At 39.9% G+C, this 18,219-nt stretch overlaps 1 protein-coding gene across 1 annotated transcript in view; it reads left to right on the top strand.

The window, feature by feature from the left end:
* The first annotated feature begins 355 nt into the window (after positions 1-355).
* The window catches only part of KCTD16 (potassium channel tetramerization domain containing 16), a 269,886-nt gene continuing 252,022 nt past the window's right edge, over positions 356-18,219 (top strand). Inside the window, exons 1-2 of the mRNA XM_040453846.1 lie at positions 356-1,222; positions 1,592-2,770. Coding sequence (XP_040309780.1) covers positions 1,939-2,770 — 832 coding nt within the window. The 5' untranslated portion in view covers positions 356-1,222; positions 1,592-1,938. The remainder of the gene's footprint in view (positions 1,223-1,591; positions 2,771-18,219) is intronic.

The raw sequence follows: 18,219 nt of genomic DNA, 5'->3' as shown, positions 1-18,219 counted from the left end.
GGGCATCTGAATGAGGACATGGTTTAATCCCCTTTGATTTTAAAGAAAAGCCACTTTGTACCTTGATTATTGGGGTTCATTTGGTGTGCTTTTTTTCTTTAAAAAAAAAGCTTTTAGAGGGGAAATTTGTCCTTCAGCAAAAATTCAGTGCATGTGCAAAGATTTGTTTGTGGATTTCCAAATGCATAATCACTTGTGTTTATGTCACCGCTGGGTTGGGGGGCTTATTTCTGGGGAATGGTGGTGGCGGTGGAGGTGTAAAGGCGGGAAGAAAAGGAAAAGCGAAGGCCCTTGCAAACTCCAGACTCGCGGACAGGACGCCCAGGGAAGTGGTTGCGCGGCGGCGCCACGGCGCCGCGTCCCCGCGTCCCCGCCCCAAGCCTGGAGCTCGGGAGTCGCGTGCTGTGGCCAGTGCGCAGCGTCCCCGTGCAGTCCTGGCGACCTGTCACCGAGGACGACGTGACTCGGAGCTTCCTCCGCTTTCTCCAAGCCCTATTCCTTTAAGATGATGTAATAGTCATTTCCCTGGATGGTATCTTGCCTGCACTGCTGAAACAACAGCATCCGAACTGCACTGGGAACTGTGGAACCACCCAGCTCCGCCGCCAGCCGGAGAAGCCCGAGCTTGAGCCCCCCGCGGCCCCTCCGCGCTGCGGCGGCCGGGCGGAGCGGCTCGCGGCGGTTCCCAGCGCCTCCCACCTGCCTGCGAACATGGGAGTCCGTTTGCCCTTGCCCGGCAGGTGGGGTGGCTACCTGGGACCCCAGCAAGGCATATCTGTCTTTCTGTTTCTGGGCTTTCTGAAAGGCTTCTAAGTCCCAGTACCTTTTGCAACTCTTCTTTTGTTTTAAGGATTCTTTCTAAAGGTTCTCCCCCACCTTTTTTTCCCCCACCCCACTGGAGAAGCTTTGTCTGGATATTTTTCTCTGCCTCGCTTCTTCAACCTAACCACCTCTCATCACGCTTTAACTTTTTTGTGACTTGTTTCAACTTGGGATTGGGAGTGAATACATACCTATATACATACATACAGATACACATTTATATAAATATTTATATATATATATAAATATTATTTTCTAAGAGCACATCTCTCCTGCACTTTTCATTGATACCTCTATCCTTTACCTCTTCGGGATTTGACAAGCTCCAGATGGTGGCTGTGGATTCTGACTGCTTTGCAAATGGGTATTTCTTCACAGGAGCTGGGTTTTCAGCACTAAGGTAAGTTCTGAGACTTCTTGCTTTTCCTGATCAGCAGGGAGGAAAAATCCCCTTTTAGAAGTTGAAAATCTTGTATCCCTTTTTAAGGCAGAAATACAAATAGAAATATTTTTAACGATGATTGCTGGGGACAGAGGCATATGAATAAACATGTAGACACAAAATAGCTTGTGAGAAGCCATGATTTAGTTGAATGGCTGAAATCAGTAGTTCCAGGGCTGCTTATGTCAAATAATCTCTCCCTCCCTCCCTCCCTTCCTCCCTCCCTTATTCCCTCCCTCCCTCTCCCTCCCTCTCCTCTCTCCAGCAGTGTCTCTTTTTCTGACTCATGCTGGGTTTGAGGAAATAATTTTCTCTCTTTTCCTTCAGACGGACCTCTGAGTAACTGGGGACTTGGCCTGCCTTGCCTACTGAGCTTGGGGCAGATGCTCCACATCTGAGCTTGGGGCAGATCGGATGGAGATGAGTTGATTATATTCTATGAAGTAATAGCTCACCACCAGCCAGGGTTTAAACTACTTTTGCAGCATCACTTCACCTGTGGACTCTTCTAAATTTTGCTTGCTTGGGGAAAAAACTGGGGTAAGAGAGAAGGTCATTTTTAAGAAGTTAGCATCCTTCTCCCTCTTTGACAAGTTGATGCAAAGGATAAGGCTGTGACTCCATTGGATTGCGCCTTCAAATCAAAATAGGAGAAGCAAAAGAAGACAGGGACAATGGCTTTGAGTGGAAACTGTAGTCGTTATTATCCTCGAGAACAAGGGGCTGCAGTTCCCAACTCCTTCCCTGAGGTCGTGGAGCTGAATGTTGGCGGTCAAGTTTATTTCACCCGCCATTCCACATTAATAAGCATCCCTCATTCCTTCCTGTGGAAAATGTTTTCCCCAAAGAGAGACACGGCTAACGATCTAGCCAAGGACTCCAAAGGAAGGTTTTTCATTGACAGAGACGGATTCTTGTTCCGTTATATTCTGGACTATCTCAGGGACAGGCAGGTGGTCCTGCCTGATCACTTTCCAGAAAGGGGAAGACTGAAAAGGGAAGCTGAGTATTTCCAGCTCCCAGACTTGGTCAAACTCCTGACCCCTGATGAGATCAAGCAAAGCCCGGACGAATTCTGCCATAGTGACTTTGAAGATGCCTCCCAAGGAAGCGACACGAGAATCTGCCCTCCTTCCTCAGTGCTCCCTGCAGACCGCAAGTGGGGCTTCATTACTGTGGGCTACAGGGGGTCCTGCACCATGGGCAGAGAGGGGCAGGCAGATGCCAAGTTTCGTAGAGTTCCTCGGATTTTGGTTTGTGGAAGGATTTCTTTGGCAAAAGAAGTCTTTGGAGAAACTTTGAATGAGAGCAGAGACCCTGACCGAGCCCCAGAAAGATACACCTCCAGATTTTATCTCAAATTCAAGCATCTGGAAAGGGCTTTTGATATGTTGTCAGAGTGTGGATTCCACATGGTGGCCTGTAACTCCTCAGTGACAGCATCTTTTGTCAACCAATATACAGATGACAAGATCTGGTCAAGCTACACTGAATATGTCTTCTACCGTAAGTACAAAGGGTTCTTTCTATTTTTCACCTGTATCAATTCTCTCTACAGATGTTTGTTTGAACGTTCAGTCAGTGTCTAAGGAATACTCTGGGTTTTGTTTGTCTGTTTTTGTTTTTAAACTCCTGAGGTATAGCTAGAATACTAGAGGCTATAATTCGGGTCTCATGTCTAAGCAACTCTCATCTGTTTTATCAATGACATCACAGAATATTCAGAGGCCTCAGAAATCACAAGATGCAAATGATACTGGTTTAGGTGATATGGGGAATGAAAGCAGACATGTATGTCTGTTTGCCAGATATCGAGTTGTGAGGATAAGATGATGGTTAGAACTTGGCTGTTGGTCCACAGGAGACTGGCAGACTCAGAGTGAATGTGGTGGTGCTGTCCATTCTTTTATCGGAACTTTGGGATCTGTAAAGCCAGTTGCTGGAGACTTGCTTTCCTTTAGGGGCTTTGAAAACACAAATGGATTTAATACCAAATGATGTGGTCTTGCTTAGATAGATGGCAGTATAGACTGATAAAAAGACCCCCTATCTGCCCCACCAAGTCTGAAACTTGCTTTTATAGGCTTTACAAATCTATCTGATTCTTTAGCATTTTGTACTGAGACTTGAGTTGCACTGCAGACTTCATTGTACTGAACTTTGTCTAAGATCCGTCTAAAAGGAACTAGATCTTTGAGAATTGTCAATCACAAGCAAGTATCTCCAGACAGCTGAGGTGATAGAATTACTGACATCAAAGGAAATGGGAGGGGGTAAAAGGAATGGAAGCAGTTGTTCTGAAGCATTTTAAATAAGCACTTAGAGGTCAGTCCATTTGCTTAAATGATGACATAAGGTACACATTGCTTTGTTTTATGAAATGGCATTGTTCTAAATAAACTTTAAGCCTTGATCTCTGGAGGGGGAACAGTAAATCAGTCTGTAAAGTTTAGTGCTTGATTTAACAGTTGATTTTTAACAAGGCCTGGGGGTTGGGTGAAGAGAATTTCATAAGAAATGTTTCCACTTTAAAATTCAGTTTCCTCTTATTTTAAGGTAAATCCATAAATTTGGGGGATTAAAATGTCTATTTCTTTTTTAAACGTAAAAGTATGACTGAATGTCCTGGACTGATTTTTGCCTACAGTTGTGTTTATTCATGTGGAGATGGTTCTGGGAACCCTGGTTAAAGAGGCTAGTGGCAAGCTGAGTTGTTCTGTGCTGGGTTATGGCACATTTGATTTTTAGAAGTGAGGACACACGGATTGTGTGGAAAGGACAGCCTGTGGAGAAAAATGGAATCAGCTATCAGTTCAAAAACATATTGATGTGTAATAACAAGCATTATTTGGTCCAACAAACCTATCAATGGCCTTTATCTATAATCTATATCTTCCTCTCTGATGGAGCTTAGTCACCAGATACCACCCCACGGGTGGTGAGATAAGACTCTAGCTTTTTAGCCTTCTATAAAGGACTCTGACATTATCTGTAATTCTATAGAACAAATATCTCTTCCTAACTTTTTGGAAAAATGCATCTTAGAAAGAGTTCAAATCTAGGTTTGTGACATTTACTTTGTTCTCCAATTTCTAATATTTGAAAACAGCATCTTAAGAAGCTTTAGGCAAGTAAATGAAAACACACCCACCATAACCATCTCAAAAAAGACCACATTAGATTTCTATCACTTGCTCATCTAAACGAAACCCAGAAATGTATTTGCCTGCTAGCTCAGTGACATTTGTGTGTTCATCAAAGACTCATCCGTCTAACACTATGTCCTCTGTAAATTGCTCTGAACAGGTTCTGCTCTGCTGATCATATAATTGCTTCCTTCTTTGTTGGGTTTCTGAGAGGTTGCTGAGGAACAGTTTGCTCTTCATCACTAATGGACAGGCTAGCACAAGCACAATGCAACTTCATATTGCACAGTGTATATATCATATATGATATACTTCCCTTTGTATGTAACATCCAGAGCTAAGTATTAACTCTTCCTCTGTCTTAGGACCAATAAAACTGACAGCTGGCTTTCTAGGGTGCATAACAGCTTCTGTGCAGACGCTTAACCATAATTATTTAATTAGAAGCTGCCAACTGTGCCTATATAAGCATTAATTCATCAAGCTGTTGTGCTTGGGTTAATGGGCTGAAACTATGGGAGGTGCTCTAAAGCAGGAAGTTGACTATGCAAAGATGCTCTTCATCCAGCATCAGCCCTGCCCAGCCCTGCCTAGTGCTGCTTAGCCCTGCCTAGCACTGCCCAGCACGTAGCTCCGGTGTGCCCTGTGTGAGCAGAGCACTTGGAACCACCACCTGAGAGACTGAAAGGGGCAGCATGTGTCCCCAGGAGCACCTCCACATCCTTAAAAAAACCCAAAAAATCAATCAGCCAAACAGCAAACAAAAAAAGATTCTCTTTGAGAGAAACTCAACATGCTCCTAGGTTTTAAAAAAATTGTATTGTATACACAAACTCCTTAGATCCAAAGAATTAACTCCAAACAATCAGACACTTCTAATAACCCAGGGATAATACAAAGTCATTCTTCCTGGTTCCATAACACAATAAAAAGTGAACAGTGAGAAATGAATACATTACATATGCTGGCTGACAGTCATGGGGGAGATCCCTTTCTTTCCCTGTTTGCCCTATTTTCTTACAAGTTTTCCAAGGGGAAATTGAAAGACCAAAATCTCCCTGTCAATTATTAACAAGTTAGATTCTTGTCTTATTTAATCTTAATGTAGACCTAGAATTGATGGTCAACATCAGGTAGACTGAGTGTTTAGTTAATGGAGAACCGTGAACAATTAAAGTCAATAGGTGTTTGTATGTGTTGAAGAGGGTGGTAAGAAATGTGTTTGTCTGCATTGCTTACACACCAAAATATGATATGTGAGATGCTATGGATTATGATTCATTTATCCCCAACTAGGAAAGTATGATTGATGTAAGAGCACAGAAAAGAAATGTCTAGCTAGGATTCCCTCACAAAGCATTACAGATATGTCCTTTGTTTTTTTCTTTTTTTTTAAATTTTTTTTCAACTTTTTTTTTTTTTTAATTTATTTTTGGGACAGAGAGAGACAGAGCATGAACGGGGGAGGGGCAGAAAGAGAGGGAGACACAGAATCGGAAACAGGCTCCAGGCTCCGAGCCATCAGCCCAGAGCCTGACACGGGGCTCGAACTCACGGACTGCGAGATCGTGACCTGGCTGAAGTCGGACGCTTAACCGACTGCGCCACCCAGGCGCCCCATGTCCTTTGTTTTAAAACAGTGATAAGGTAACTTTCCTTCTCTCCCACCCCACTAGGTGAATAATTACCTCTCTTTTCTCTTCAAGCATTACATAGAAGGCAATAACACAGAGAATGCCTTTTTGACTCACCTGTAAATGTAATGGGAGCTCAGTAATTTGGAAAAGAAAAGTCCTGATTTTGAACCAGAGATTCAGGAGCTCTTCACACCACTTAGGAATGAAATCACAGGTGCAGAAAAATAAATGAACCTTTTAGTTAGGCCATCTTCCAATGCCCAAGAGTCAGAAGATTGTTGTCGGTTGGAGAGAACTATAAACAAATTTTAAAATCCTACTCATGAGTGAGTTCCTTCAGATAAATGCCTGAAACACTCAAATTCAAAGGAATTTGCCTCTAATAAAACTGTGATAACATGACAAGTAGGGAGTTTAATTCATAGGATGCTACTTCAAAAACATTCACTGTGAGGTCTGTGAATTATAGTAGAGACATCAACTCATCACCTTTTCAACAAATTGCTGCTTGTCAGTGTGTTTTAATCTTTCATCTCTTTATTTCCTTAAATTTAAAGTGTCGTTTCCACAAAACTCTCTAAATGGCTTTATGTACTGTTAATCTTAAAAATGAAGCTGGCAGTTATTTTACCAGCAACAATGGGTTTATTCAGGAATAATAGAGAATTGCAATTCAGGACAAGCAAGCTATGGCAAAACCATAGGCAAACTCAAGAACAAAGGAGAAAAATTATCTTTTATAGAAGGGAGGGGTGGGGGTGGGCATTTGAGAAGGGCTGTTACAAACAAAAAACCCATTGGAGTAAACTAGGGGTTCTCAGTATAATGGCTTGTCATTGGCTAATTTGTGACAATCTCTTATTGGCTGGGGCTTTTGCCAGGGAGAGTAGAAAATGTTTCTTTCCTCTGTAGGATAGTAAAACAGTATGGACTTGCAAGGTCCATCTCTTCCTGTTGGGTCTGCAATTGATGACAAGTGTTTAGGTGTGACAGCTTTCCATTCTGGGATCTGGATTCCACTTTAAATGAGCTTTCCTTTTGTAAAATTTTCACAGCACATAGAACTTCAGGGCTGTTGACTGAGACAGGGTATTGGAGAAAAGTTAATCAGAAAGTGATTACTCAGAATTCAACTGTATGACCTTGTATTGGGAAGAAATATGTGGTTGTGGCCACCGTGAGTAATTTACCCAACATTGACTTTGGAAAGCTTCAGTAAGAGGGTTTATTCTTAACAGGTAGCAATGCATCTATCCTGAAATTATTCTAGCTCTTTTTCTACTGGTTACTCAAAAGATACCAATGATAACTTTTGTTTTATTGCCCAGAGAGATATGATGTTGTCACGTTCAAAACGAAGTGACAGAGCAATGTAGTCAAAACTGTGAAGGATTGGTCTTTACTACCACCTACCTCTCCTCTTTCTGTGTTGTTTTGCTGTCTTCTCCAGCTTAGATACTCTCTTTTGGTCCTGTTTTAGTCATTCCTGCCTTCAAGTTATTTCTCTCCATTGTCAGTAAAAATTCTCTTCTGCCATGTATTTAGAATACTTCTAGGGCAAGGTGTTACTTTTCTCAGGGGTTTTGGTACACAAGAAACCCTTTGATAGTTGTAGATCAGGTGACTTTGCATCTTGAAGAGAGTGCTCTTAAGGCGTGAGGTTTTTTAATGTATAACTTAAAAATATAGCACAATTTAAATATAAGGCTTTATCACGAAGTCAAAGTTGACCCATGTGTGGGCAGATATGGAATGGTAATAGTGATGGCAAAGGGTAGGTGTATGGATGTAATTTTTAAAAATCTCTTTAAGGTGCTGTGCTCTGAGCATTGGTTTCAATATAACAGTGATATAAGCATGCTAGTAAAATATTTTCTTACACTATTTTCACTTTCATGCCAAACAAGATATGTCACTTGAGCCCAGCCCCTTGTGCAAATTCAGGTACCTTCTTCCTAGGTCTGTAGCATCACTGAATGAATTTGGCAGCAAAAGAAGTGTCAGTATGTGGGCAGAATGGGGAGGTCTCTGAGACTGCCCTTAAGTAGTGTCTCAACATGTTAAAAAATATGTATATATTATATGTATATTTATAAATATTATATTTATTTTATATATTTATATATAATATTTATAAATAGATAAATATTTATAAATATTTATTATATATTTATAAATATTGTAATATATATATATATATATGTAAATGGAAAGAGAAGACCAAATATGTTCCTGACAGCCTAATGAGGTTAACATTGTATCAAAGAAATTAGAAATGGAAATAGCTGAGAATGTGCCATTTGGAACACCTCCAACATGAATAATGGAGAGAGTATGCATCCAATATACAGAAGAAAGTTCTTCAGAAATGGACATATGGATGCTCAGTTTCTGCATCATAACTATTGTTCTGGTTCTTTGTTCTTTGCTATGGCTTTCCTCAAATGCTGTATTTCTTGGCAAGTCAGTTACAAAAACTTCACGCAGAAATTTTCAGATGCATCCAAATGTAGACACCAAGTTCCAATAATTACAATTAACATTGCAAGAGCAATCTTGTATTATAGATATTCATACCTACTTTCCCTTCTGTCTGCACTGCGTTATTTTGAAGCAAATTTCAGACATCAATCATTTCATTCATCCACAAATACAATACTGTATGTTTCTAAAATAAAATGAAAATAAAATATAACACAATACTGTTATCACAGATAAAATTAGTAATTCTTTAATATCATCTAATATCTAATTGATGTTAACACTTCTTTAATTCTCTTACAATATTTTTTAAAGTTGGCTTCTTGAGTCAAGATTCAGATAAGGTCTATTGTCTTTGCTACTTTTTTTTCATTCAAAATTTAAAAAAAAAACCTGTATTTAAACCATATGCAACAAAGTAGCAAAATGTATGTATTAAATCTTTTTTTTTTTTTTTTGAGAGAGAGAGAAAGAGAGCGTGAGAGTGAGAAAGTGAGAGAGAGGGAGATAAAGAGAATCTTAAGCAGGCTCCAGCCCCACTGATGTGGGGCTTGATCTCATGACCTGAGATCATGACCTGAGCCAAAATTAAGAGTCAGAAGTTTAAATGACTAAGCCACCCAGGTACTCCTTAAATCTCTTTTAATCTCTCCTTCCTCCCTCCCTCCCTCTCTCCGTTCCTTCCTTCCTTCCTTCCTTCCTTCCTTCCTTCCTTCCTAGTTCCTTCTTCCCTCCCTCCTTCCCTTCCTTTCTGTTTGTTTGAAGAAACCAAATTGCTTGCCATGTTCAATATCCAGCATTCTGGTTTTACTTATGCATCTATATGATCTTTGTGATTTCATTAAAACATTTTTTTTCCTGAACCTTACATTTTCTGTGAATTCATTAGATCTGGACTCTAGATTCTAGTTTCTAGAGACTAGGTCAGATTCAAGTTCAGTATTTCCATCAAGAAATCTTAATAAATGATGACAAGTCCATTTTTTAAATTATTGAAGTGTAATTAACATACAGTGTTACATTAGTTTCAAGTTTACAACATAATGATTCAACAGTTTAATACATTACTCAGTGCTCATCATAATAAGTATACTCTTAATCCCCTTTATTTCACCCAAGGCAAGTCCATTTTTAATTTTTAATTGCTTTAGAAGGCAGTAAAAGAAACCCTTATTTTTCTTTCTAGTAATTTAAGAACTATTTAATGTTCCATTATTGTTTTTATCATTAAAATGGGCTAATATCATGGGTGCAATGAGCTTACTGAGATGTACAGTGGGTCCCATAGACTGGGAAGAGGAATCATTTTGGGTGAGAAAGTTCCTTTCCTGGCTATTCACATTTTATATTCTTGGATTCTTTCAACTGTATTGAACTCCACTTGAACTCATCATTTGTATTCCCCCAAACCTGTTCTCTTCTTGTGTTCCTTATCATAGTAATTGGCATCATTAGTTACTCATTCTCCCAGGGGAGAATGAAACCTGGGTGGCATCCCTGACTCTTCCTTCTTCCCAGCATATGGCAAGTTCCTTTGGTTCTTCTTCATCTCGCTCAAGTCCATCCATTTCTTTCTATCACCACCGATGCTACCCTGGTCCAGACCACCAGCACTGCTTTTTGTTGCTTCTTAAACCTGGGAGCTTCCGAGTGAGATGAAACACTGTCATGGGGCTGACATGGGGAGCCTGATATGGGGCTAGATCTCACGAATCGTGATACCATGACCTGAGCCGAAATTGAGTCAGATGCTTACTCGACTGAGCCACCCAGGCTCCCCAAAATGAATAGATTTCTGCATCCATCTGCCAAATCTTAAAAGTTTATAAAGAGGCCTTAATGGGATTCAGTGACATAAACCATCCAGATGGTCTCAACACCATATCACTACCTCAAGCCTGTGTCCTTGGAGCACCTTCTGGGAGCAGGGAACGCCAGCAGAAAGCACATTCCAAGGACAGGGGAGGGTGGAGGAGCTTCTAATTTGCCTGGGTCCAGCTCATGTGTCAACCAGTGGCTACGTCCCCTTGATCACCTCTCCCAACACTTTTCTAGACTACTACAAAGAAACTTAAATTTTCCTCCCTACCTCAAATTCAGTGTAATCCCCTTTGGATCTCTTCTCCCTGCTGCAAAAATGGTGAGATTTCTGAAATGTGAGTTTGACCATGTCATTCCTGCTTAAAGTTCTTCATTGCCTTACAACTGCTCTTATAAGTTAAATGCAAACTCCTTACCAGGAATCACATCTCTTTATGAAATGACCACTGTTTCCTTCCTCAGAATCTTCTGTTGACATCCTGCCCTTTGCATTTTTAATATCAGCTATACTTGATTTCTTTAAGTTCCTGAATGCTGTTATATACTTGCTTGGGTTTTTTTTTTTTATTTTTTTATTTTTAAAAATTTTTTTTGAACGTTTATTTATTTTTGAGACAGGGAGAGACAGCATGAACGGGGGAGGGTCAGAGAGAGAGGGAGACACAGAATCCGAAACAGGCTCCGGGCTCTGAGCTGTCAGCACGGAGCCCGACGCGGGGCTCGAACTCACGGACCCCGAGATCATGACCTGAGCCGAAGTCGGATGCCCAACCGACTGAGCCACCCAGGCGCCCCAATACTTGCTTGGTTTTGTATGTGATGTTCTCTATGCCTGGAATTCTGCCTCCATCTGCTTTGATGAACTACATCTTCAGGTCCCAATCTAAAGATTATCTTTTCTGGGAAGTCTTTCCTAGTCTATCGTATCTGGATTGGGGGTCCCTTACCTTTGACCCGAGGACCTTATTCTCCTTTACTGTGGCACACATAATATTGTATTATAATTGATTATTTAATGGTGTCTTTAACATTACCTGTAAACTTTATGAAGATAGGAGTTGTATCTGTCATGTTCGTCACAATACTTGGCACAGTATCTGGACTAAATGTAGGTCCTCCACAAATATTTTTCAGAAGAATGAGAAATAGATGCCCCCTACAGAGTTCTATTATGGTCCCAGATGCTACTGTTTGCATATACCATTACATTATCTCTTTACAGAACAACTAAAGAACAGCGATGGAGTGATGATGCTTTAAATAATAACCACAGCATTTCCAAACTTCCATTAAGTGCTTTGGGCACTCAGATAAGCACTTTACATACAAATTGGAAATCTTACCAAAAGATTTGCTCTTAGCACCTGCACCCACTGAGATGCTAGCTCAAAGGGACTGAGAAAAACACTTAGCAGCAACAAAGGCTAATGTGATCTCCTTTTAGTTGGTTCACCCAACTAAATTGAAGCAAATTGAAGGTGGGGTGTGGCCATGGTTTAAGGAACAACCTAGGAGGGACTCGAGATTCAAAAAAGTGCTTCAAAATAGAGAAAGTAGCTCCAGTAGGAAGAGAACTGTACCAGAATGCAAAGAATGTTATGAGACCAACAGGTTGTCTTCTTAATTCTCTGACCACTAAGGTATTCCATTTCCTCCTCCCTGCCTTCGTAGGCAGCAGAACATGGTAATTAAGGGCCTCAGTTTTGAGGTCCAGACTGCTCGAGGTTGAACCCCTAGCTATTGGGATCCCTGGCAAATTATTTTACTTCTGTGCTTCATTTTCCTCACCTGTAAAATGGAGGTAAAGACAGTTCCTGACTCATAGAATCGAATGGGTTGCTATATATAAAGCGCTTATGACAGTGCCTGGCACCCGGTCAGTGCTGTGAAAGTGTTAGTAATTACCAGGATGGCTGTATATACTGGACGGAGGAGACACAGTTGCTTTCTTTAAATAAACCACCTGATTCTTTCTCATACTCCCCTTGGACACTTTGCCCAGTATGTTGATTCTATGCATTTTGAGACAATCAAACAAACACATCCACAAATATTTTTAAAAAGGAGATTCAAATTGTGCATTTTACTTGAATCTGAATAGGTATAAAAGGAAACACCCCAAAAGCCTTCAAATTCTAGTAACTCTTTTCTTCCCCTGGCTATTCCATCATGGGAGTCATTAATAGTGCCTTTCCCTCCACCTTGTTTTCAACTTGTGGCTTTTCAGAACCTAGGCTGATATGAGGCAGAAATGAAATTTAAGAATACGACTTAAATTATATATTCAGTCACTGCAGAATTAGAATAACCTTTTATGAATCTCAACCTAGAGAATATTCTCCTTCATGGTGACAGAAAATGGTTATTGAGCATTCCACTGACAATAGGATCATTCAAATTGCTCCAAAAAAAGAAAACCAGACATTTCGCTCCACACTGAGTAGCTGAGCTGTGTGGCATTAAAAAGAAATCGGAGCATTAATGCAGGGCTGTTACCGTGTGACCTGCTCATGGGAAGAAATTGATACTTTCCACTTTCATTCATCAGTCACATTCCAAAGTAGAAAATTCATACCATTTTCCCACCCCAATTTATACTGATCTTTTATTCTGGGTGTATTTAATATAAAACAACTGTGAATTACTTCCATTGATGAAAATAGAAGGCAACCCATTATACACAACTTGATGGCTCACATAATATGACTGGGGTTTTGGGGCACCAGGGTGGCTCAGTCATTTAAGCGTCCGGCTCTGGATTTCGGCTCAGGTCATGATCTCATGGTTCGTAGAATTGAGCCCCGTATGGGGCTCTGTGCTGACAGTGTGAAACCTGCTTGGGATTCTCTCCCTCCCTCTCCCCTGCTCTCTTTCTCAAAAATAAATAAATAAGCTTAAAACAAAAATAGATGCCTTGAGGTTCTTGCATATTGTGTTTTAGACAATATTGTAGACTGTCCAGGTCAACAGTACTGGGCAGTGAAATAGAGAAAAGGGGAGGTGGGGTCTAGTAATGGTGACTTTCCTGTAAAGGGGATCCTGGAGCAGCAGAGACTTTCAGGGACTGGGATAAGAGCAAGGGGTGTACAGATGTTAGAGTTGCAGAAGCATACAATTAAAACCACGGGGAGACTTGAGACCGGGGGAAGTGTTACAGTTCTGAAAACCCCCTAATCAGAAGGAGAGCTGGCCTATGATACAAAGCACAACAAACACTGTTTGGGAATCATGGCTCATTGTCTTACAGCATAAGTATTTAGTTATGTCAGGTGGAAAAACTTTCCTGTGGGCATTGTGCTTGCAAATTTGCACTGGAATGAAAATGGAAAATAGGATTCAGTTCTCATTAATTTGCTTTCTAGCCAGTGAGGTGAAATATCTTTGTTTCTTTAAATAGAGGGATACCTGTGTGGAGCCTTACAACTTGCTAAGCTGCGATGAAATAGAAAACTGTCAATTTTGATTTGTGTAAGAAAAGTATGCATTAGAAAATGAGCAGTTTTGCTTGGCTTTTCTCAATAAGATAAGCCTGTGGCATGGAGCAGTAATGACTAATGATATAATGTGTGATACTTTCAACATTATAAAGGCCCATATTGAATGCTCAATAATGTAAAATATTTGTTTGAAAAGATCTGATGGCTTCACACTTACTAAGGGACTGTTTTATATCAAGTACTTTTGTTTTGGTAGAATTGTCCAGTTGAGATGGATAGAAAATATCATATCTGTAGGCAAAAAAAAAAAAAATTTGATAACTTCATTCACAAAGTCCTCATGCTAATGATTTTCTAGTACTTTTCCACAATGTGCCAGGGAAGTGATTCACAACGTGCACAAGCCTCATTGACTGGAAACTGCCGGTCCTTCAAACCTTCTTTCGTCTGCATCCTTCCATACAGACAAGGCATATAGTGAACCATAATCTTTTTTTCTAACAGATCTTGACATCCATTCATCAGAAGGGTCTTCACTAATAGGCAGATTTAGATCTAGCTCCAAGTTACTTATACAAAATTCTGTTCTCTGTCTTCTGTCTATGTGAGTAAATGCCAAGCACTGTGACCTTGCTATGCCCTTCGCTTTTGTGTATGTTAGGGTCTTAGACATCTCTGCAATTATTGGCCCTTATAATTCTTCCAGAAATATTTATTGAACACCTACTATGCACCAGAGACTTCATGCAGTTCCAGGGATTCGCCTGTAAATAAGAAGCACATGGTCAATGCTTTCATAGAGCATATGGTTTAGGGAGAGAGTAGACTAGTAAATGGGCAATTTCGATCTAGTGTGATAGGGAAGTGTAGATTGATATGAAAATAGAGAAGGAGCTCCTAATCTGAACTTGGAGTGTCAGGAAATTCAACCAGGGCTTATTTTAATGCTTGAAGAGGAGAAAATGTTTAAATCTTTAATGCATTTGTTGACTTTAAGATACTAGCTGGCTGATGGAGTCATAAAAATTACATCCTAGGATGGCTTCACAGAACCTTAAGATCACCAGCAATCATTTCCGTTCTCATCAGAAAAATCTCATTAGATTTTTTCCAGAGATTGCTGTGTGAGTGATTTTAGTCAGTCCAGGAACCACTATCATAAAAACACTCTTCAATTCTCTTTTCCATTCAACCCTTTGTCTTACAAAAGTGTATGTGCAAAATCCAAAGCCAGATGATAGCCTCAGAGGACTAGCAATTGACTTTAAAGGTACTTTATAATTATGTCTACAGTGTCTTTTTGTAATGATAAATGTCATCATTATTATTTTAACTTTAACTCAGGATTGCTGACTTAACTTTGTCAATCTCATGCATGGCTCAATTTCAGTAACTACCACAGTGTGAACACATAGGAGGTGATCATAAGCATTTGCTGAATTAATGAATAAATTCATAACACTACATTTTTAAATAAAGAAAATGTGAAGTATAAATGAATGAAATTTGCTTCCAGTTTAACTTGACATTTACTTTTAACCACAGGTGCATTCTATAAGACACAGTGAGCATGTGGTTGATAAACTGACAGCATTAAGATCTATCCAGATAAAAATCTTAGTTCTGTCACTTTCTAGCAGGGCATCTTTGGGCAAATGTCTTACCCTCTTGACACCTCAGAGCACTTATCTATAAAAGGGGAACAAGGAAACTTCTCTGTTGACAGTGTTGCGAGGATTAAGCCAGGGTCATACCATCTTATTAGCTTGGCTCCTTGGTAGCCATGTCCATCTCTAGGCTCTTTTAATTCATCTTACAAACAGATGTGTTTGGACCTAGAAGAAGAAACTGAGGGAATATGGATTCATTAGGACTGATCCTGCTCACTATCACAGCGAAAGTTAAGCTGCTACCCACTGGTTTCACATTGGACTATTACTACACACACTTCATGAACTTAAAGGAAGGAAAAACACATCCCATAACACACGCTCTTATAGTTCCCTTAATATGCTCACCACTTCGCCCCCTCTGAAAACACTTGTCCAGGGGCACCTGGGTGGCTCAGCTGGTTAAGCATCTGACTCTGTATTTCAGCTCAGGTCATGATCTCATGGTCTGTGAGTTCGAGCTCCACATCTGGCTCCATGTGGAGCCTGCTTCTGATTCTTTCTCTCTCCCTCTGTCTCTGCCCCTCCCCTGCTCTTTCTCTCTCTCAAAATAAAAAAAAAAAAAAACTTTAAAAGAAAAAACAAACAAACAAACACTTGTCCATCCACAGAGCTCCATAACACTGGCCTTTTGGCAGTTCTTTCTGCAGGCCAGTCTGTTTGCCACCTCAAGACACTACACTGGTGTTGCCTCCCTTCTAATCCTTGCCTTTCTGAGTCCTGCTCATCCTTCAGTCAGGCTTTAATGGGTTTTCCTTGGAGAGGCTTTCTGTTACCATCCCAGCTGAAGCAGAAGACATCATCATTCTCTATTCAGCACCATGTTTCCAGCATAGCACTGTTCACATGTGTAGTTGTCTGCTTGATTTACTTACTTATTCTCTCTTTCTCTCTCTGTCTCACTTGACTGTAAGCTTCATGATAGCAGGAGCTCTCTTGCGTCCCTAGCATGTAGCACAGTGTAGGGACTCAATACGTTGTATTTCCTCTATCCACTTTACCCCACCATGTAAAATTATAATAGTAGGGTTCCCTCTCATGGTGAAGGCAACTGATGATATAAATATAGTGCATGTGGTATATAAATAATCCATGACTAGTAGAGTAGAAGTGAATGAAGGTAAAAGAAGAAGGCAGCAAATGTAAACCCAGAGAGATTGGATAACAGATGTAGACAAGATTGGAAACTTGCTTTGATGAGTTCTTTAGCCTCTCCAGCCCTCAGGTACTGCAGCTGTGTAATGGGAATAGTGGACTTCATTGTTTCATAGGACACCAAGTACTAAATAATGTGACACCTGTGAAGAAGCTATATAGCTGAATGGATGTGTGCAATGAAGGCAGATTTTATCTTAGCTTGAGTGAACATCAGGAGAATATCTTAAGAAAAGGTAACTATACCCAAGAGAAGAGAGATTAAATCTGCTCATTTGGAAAAACTCTTAAGGCATTTAGATATGAATAGTCAAAATGTGCAAATGAGTTTTAATGGGACTTCAACAAATTAGTATTCTTATTGTATAAGGCTGAGTAGCATACAGTCAACATATGGGAGGTGGATATTCTGATCCCCACTTGTGTAATTATCATAGATTTATGGTATGAAGATTCCGGCCAAATGGACAAAAACAAATCCCCTTTGGAAGCCCCATAAACTGTCCTGATGGATAGGAGCTTGAAGTGTCTTTCACACCAGGGAGAGTACCAACTTGATTTATAAAATCAGAGCATCCTCGGAAATGGGGGATCTTCTGATTCCATGCTTCAGTTTCCTCTCTTTGAATCTCCAGGCTTTAAATGAAGTCCTAGGTAGAAGCCAACACACAGAATCTTTTAAAATGGTGTCATTTTGATTTAAGTGAGAACTGGTTGTAAGACCATTTCCCCTTTCTGCTTGTTTTCTTGGTGGCCCTTGGGGAAGCACCAGGAAATCTAGGGCTCAGTGTAGCTTCTGGAAAAACCATAATCCAGACACCCTAAACAAATGGTAATTTTCATCTTTTGAAAAATTGTCTTTTTACATTTTTGATCAGGTTCTTACCGTGTACTTTTTTAACTTCTTTCATTTTCATTTGACTTCTGTTTCATTCTGAGGACAAATGTAAATGAAGGATGAACTGAAGAAAGGCAATTATTAGAAAAAGTAAAGAGCAAAAATAAATTAATTTTGCCTTTATCTTTGATATGTCACAGAGGAAGTTACCGTAATTTTCTACTATAAATTTTTGTGTAACAACACAAGCGATGGGACTTATTGAAAGAAAGCCTGGAAAAGAGTTTTTACAACAACTTTATATGCTTCCTACCTAGTAAGTTTGGAATTGTTTTCTATATTGTGAATAAAGCATAAGGTTAGCATATTATTCTATTATATCAATATAATGTATATTTTCTCCATTGAGCCTAAGGGGCTATGGTAAAATCTCTGGGTAAAATGGTGCTTTCTATCCTGACATGAAGAATTAATTGTAAACAAAAATTCTATTTTGAGGGTGTTTGGAAATAATACCTCACACCAGCCATATTCTTCTGTATAAAAACAGCAGGAAACTTTCTTTTTATCATAGCTATATTTTCATATTGTTTATAGTCTGTGATTTGCCTTGGTAATTTGCTTCCTTTTATAAGAAAACAAGTTTTCTTCCCAACAACCAGATGCAATGCAATCAAATAATTGTTATCTTAATTTGCTGCTAAAGTCCTCCTGAGGAGAAAGAAAGAAAGAAAGAAAGAAAGAAAGAAAGAAAGAAAGAAAGAAAGAAA

This window comes from Herpailurus yagouaroundi, unplaced genomic scaffold (genome assembly GCF_014898765.1).
Source record: "Herpailurus yagouaroundi ecotype Mexico unplaced genomic scaffold, PumYag 29, whole genome shotgun sequence".
NCBI lineage: Eukaryota > Metazoa > Chordata > Mammalia > Carnivora > Felidae > Herpailurus > Herpailurus yagouaroundi.
This window is presented reverse-complemented; position numbering and strand designations above follow the sequence as displayed.